Source organism: Hippocampus bargibanti, linkage group LG08 (assembly GCF_051943395.1).
Source record: "Hippocampus bargibanti isolate YZ-2025 linkage group LG08, ASM5194339v1, whole genome shotgun sequence".
NCBI classification, from domain to species: Eukaryota; Metazoa; Chordata; class Actinopteri; order Syngnathiformes; family Syngnathidae; genus Hippocampus; species Hippocampus bargibanti.
The window spans coordinates 25,866,068-25,870,316 of record NC_142741.1 but is presented as its reverse complement, the minus strand read 5'-3'; the positions used below and the strand labels follow the sequence as shown (position 1 = coordinate 25,870,316).

The 4,249-nt window shown below is 42.3% G+C and overlaps 1 protein-coding gene across 1 annotated transcript; it reads right to left on the bottom strand.

The window, feature by feature from the left end:
* Positions 1–246: 246 nt before the first annotated feature.
* mid1ip1a (MID1 interacting protein 1a) lies at positions 247–1,908 on the bottom strand. The gene is made up of 2 exons (XM_089003406.1): positions 1,839–1,908; positions 247–1,757 (listed from the first exon to the last, which is right to left on the bottom strand). Exon 2 carries the CDS (start codon positions 1,486–1,488, stop codon positions 985–987), a length of 504 nt encoding a protein of 167 aa, XP_088859532.1. The 5' UTR covers positions 1,489–1,757; positions 1,839–1,908; the 3' UTR covers positions 247–984.
* Between the last annotated feature and the right edge of the window lie 2,341 nt (positions 1,909–4,249).

Genomic DNA, 4,249 nt, shown 5'->3' with positions numbered 1-4,249 from the left:
AACATGTGATTTTTCTGGCTACTTTTGTTCCAAACGGCGATGAGGTTTGCTAATATATCCAAACTGCTACATAATGCATGCAAAGTTATCAGAATGGCGAAATATCCAATTCTCTGCATACGTCAAGATTAACCGGTTGCTCGTGCTAATATCAAATCCGCTGCACACTTTGTGGTATCTTATTGCGGTAATAACATCATTGCATTATATGAACAGTCAAAATGAATCACAAATTGATTGAGTTCATACAAAAAAAAAAAACCTTTATTTTAAATATCAGTAGAAAACCAGTGCAAAGAATGCATCTTTCAGGCACATATCGAGCTCAACACAAAGTGATCTCATGGAATTCTTCATTGTTCACAAAGCGGAACGATCAGTTGATTCCAGTCCATTGATCCAAGTTTGAAATGAGGAACTCATAGGCAGTTTTTTAAGCACCTGCCTCCTTCCTAAAGTTTTTTTTAGCCATCAGAGCGGAAGTTGCATGTTCATCATCTTGAAATGGGCGTTTCATATCACACAGATCCTCGCTTGCTCTTTCAACTCAACATATACACGCGCACATGCCCTGAGGTCATAAATTACACATTAAATATATATTTTTTTAAATAAATTTCACCTGCAAATCAAAACTCAACACCCATGAGTGCAAAAAGAATTGTTAAAGCATTGAGTCACATTCAACACATCCGGTAGGCCATCACCCAAAGCACTTGTTCAAGTCGGGAGGGAGGGAGGCCACTGTCTTTTCCTCCTTTGTGCATTGGCCATTTTAACTTGTTTCACCCACTTTTGACGTTAAAATGTAGCAATACGGATAGGTCGTTTGTTTGCCTTGAACGTTTAAACCCCTCAGAGGAAAGCCCCGCAAAACATTTAAACCAAACGCTCATGATTAGTAACAAACATCTGTTCCGTGATGACTCGAGTGGCCCTCAAAGGACTTCAAATGGCCCCACAGTGTGTAGAAAGAGCCCGTCTTTAGAGTCCGATGGACTGCTTGTAGCGCTTGGTGAGGGTGTTGGCCTGAGTGGTGAGCTTGCCCAGAACCCCCTGAAGGCCGGCCAGGTGGTACTGGAACTGCTTTTGCAGGTCTTCCTCCTCTTCATCTTCGGACGAAGACAGCGACGAGGCGAAGGACGACGACGACGAGGCGAAGGACGACGACGAGGCCGTGGAAGCGACGGAGTTGACGCGGGTGAGCCGCGGCGGCGTCTCCCTGACGACCGGGGACACCCTCAAACCCCACTCGATGTCCCGCCGGATGGACTTGAGCAGCTGATAGTAGCTGTACATGTCCACGTCGCCATCGTCCGCGTCAGACTTGTGGCCGTAGAGTTGGGCGTCGTCGCACAGCGGAACGTCCCGCAGCAGGCTGGGCACCATGACCGTCTGGTCCATGTTGTTCACCGCGCCGAGGAAGCGATTCATGGCGTGGAAAAGAGAGTTTTTCTGAGCGGGTGTCTCGGGAAGCTGTCGCATCATTTTTGCTGCAGAGTTTTCGCGTCGACTTTTCAATTTCCGGGTTGCGAACTGGATGACGACTCGGCGCTGGCCGGGTGTGCTTGCTTGCTTGCTTTTTCCCGTTTAGGGGTTGTTCGGCGTGCGACGTGTCGTTCCGGCTTTAAATAGAGACGCCTGCGCGCTTAACGGCTTTACCTGTTTGTCCGGTTCTCCGACATCAACCGTAACACGAAACAGAGAGCGCGAAGAGCGAAACGGAAGTGAGGAGGGGCAGCCAAGTGACAGCCGAACTGTTAAGTACAAGAATAAACGCTAATAAGAAGAGGACAAAAATCCCGCTTATTTCTTTCAATGCTCCCAAGTTACCTTACCTTGCAATGTTGCGGCTTTATTTGCGCTCAGTCATGAAATTGCAGCAACTCCCCGTCCATTTTCTAAACATGACACAGAAGTGCCAAGCGACTCGTGAATATTCATGAGCGAGCCATCAGGCCACCTGGTTTGGGAATCCTCGGTGGCCAATCAGAGCTCGCGATCTTCGCTGCCCAATAGAAAGGCGCGATAAATAAATGAGAGACCAATGAGAAGGGCGCAAGGACGCTCCCGTATGCAAAACAAAGTTTTACAATAACGCGTACAAACTTCTCTTTGTAATATAACAACAATAGCCATAAATCAAAAACAAGATGCTGATTCATGTGATGTAGTCATTTCCTAAAGAATGTAATTTGCAATTATGATTTTGTAAAGTCATCCAGTATGATTGAACGGTGTTTCCGGTGACTGTAAAGTGTCCTTGAGAGTTTTGAAAGACACTTATCAATGAAACGTTTTATTATTATTATTATTATTATTATTATTACTATTATTATTATTATTATTATTATCATCATCTATCTCGCTAGCTATCTAGCTAGCTACCTATTTGCTATCTAGCTGCTGAAAAGGATGCTTTGATCCGCTCCTCTTTCATCTAGAACTGCTTCATGTCACAAAGAGGGTACAGAAAGTGCTGAAGAATGAATGACTCTGTGTCTTTGTGTTGTCATATTATTTATTTTTTTTACTTTATGTTACTTCCGGGTTGAGTGAACGCTGGTGCAGGTGGCTACCGCTGCTCACCCACACGAAAAAATATCCTGTGACGGTAGAGTGTCCTTGATAGTTTTGAAAGGCGCTTCTAAATGAAATGTATTCTTATTATTATTATTTTGGAGATGATGAAGAAAGAAATAATCAGCCCATAATGGGGAAGGCTTTTTTAAAAATTATTTGTTTGTTTATATATTTATTTGTTCATTCGTTTTCTATGTATTTCTTTGTTTATTTGCTTATTTATTAGATTTTTTTTATTTTGATTTTTGTATCAATGACTATGTGTCACCCGCAGAAAATTTAGCCTGCGACTGTAAAGTGTTCTTGAGAGCTTTCCTTAAACAAATCCCAAAACAAAAATCAGCAATATGAAATCAAACTGATATAGATGTATATAAGTTTCCAGTCTTTGCAGAAAACTGCACAATCATCAAATAGCTGCTCTATAAAGCAGCTAGCTAGCTCTCTATTTGCTATCTAGCTGGATAGTTATCTATCTACCTCGCTATCAGCTAGTGAGCTAGCTATCTATCTATTTGAGTTACTTCCGGGTTGAGTGAACGCTGGCGCGTGTGGTTGCCGCTGCTCACCCGCAGAAAAAGACGATTTTTGTAACTGTAAAGTGACCTTGAGAGTTTTGCAAGGCGCTTATAAATGAAACGTATTATTATTATAATTATTTGAACCAAGTGGTAGATTTTTAGGAATGTTTAGCTTCTAGGTGGTGAGGCGGGGTTCGTGCAACGGCGATTAATGAATCATAACGACAAAATTCTGAAGTAAAAATGACAACTAAGTAGAGATATCAGCACTTTGTCAACATCACGATACAGTGATTTTGCAGTCATGCATAAATGTGAAAGAATGATAATGTAATGATACTGTACACTGAGAACAAAAAGAAAATATTTGGGTCATTTTATGCAACGACCCGTTTTACCACCTAAATAACTGCTCTTTTAATTTCACGACAAAGCCTTGGAAGTCGTGCTAGCACTTAGGAGTTGACTGGGGTCGTCAAGTGGGGGCAACCTCTCGTATACGGCACCGTGCGCCGCACTCGAGAACATCTGATATAAAAATTGCCCTGTATGAAACTTTTATGAGTCGGATTAATTTCCACAAGTGTGCCAATTGACATTAGCAAAACCGTCAACTCATTGGCAGGAACATCATCTCATATTCAGAGTGTTGAATGAGCCACATACATACATTTGTGATGACAGCGTGCCGTGACTAATGATACGTTTGCACAGCGACAGCCTTGTTTAAAAAAAAAAAAAATTTTTTTTTTTTCGTGTATGTATAAAAATATCACATGTAACATCAAAAATATCCAAGCTCACACAGCGTCGGTTAAAGGACAACCGACGTCTCTGGACACGTTGTGTCCATAATTTGTAAAATGACTTCTATTGAGCGTATTTGACAAAGATTCCACGGCATATAGCTATATTTTACCTTTTAAGACTCGCGCTGAATATTCCGGAAGTCTTGTTTTTGAGTTGGTGACGAGTCCTCACGTGACGTCACTGAAGGAATGCCCCTGACCGAAAAAAGGACACATTGTAGCAGTCCTTCCATCACGTCAATGCATTTTGCTGTACTTTGGTCTGGGGACCTCGTGTTGCACCAAAAAGCCACCAGAAGAGGGCGACAAAGCTCCATGTAAGGAATTAATCAGCCT

Bases quoted from the DNA above. Each gene is read 5' to 3' on its own strand.
- mid1ip1a (XM_089003406.1), bottom strand. From the start codon at position 1,488: ATGATGCGACAGCTTCCCGAGACACCCGCTCAGAAAAACTCTCTTTTC.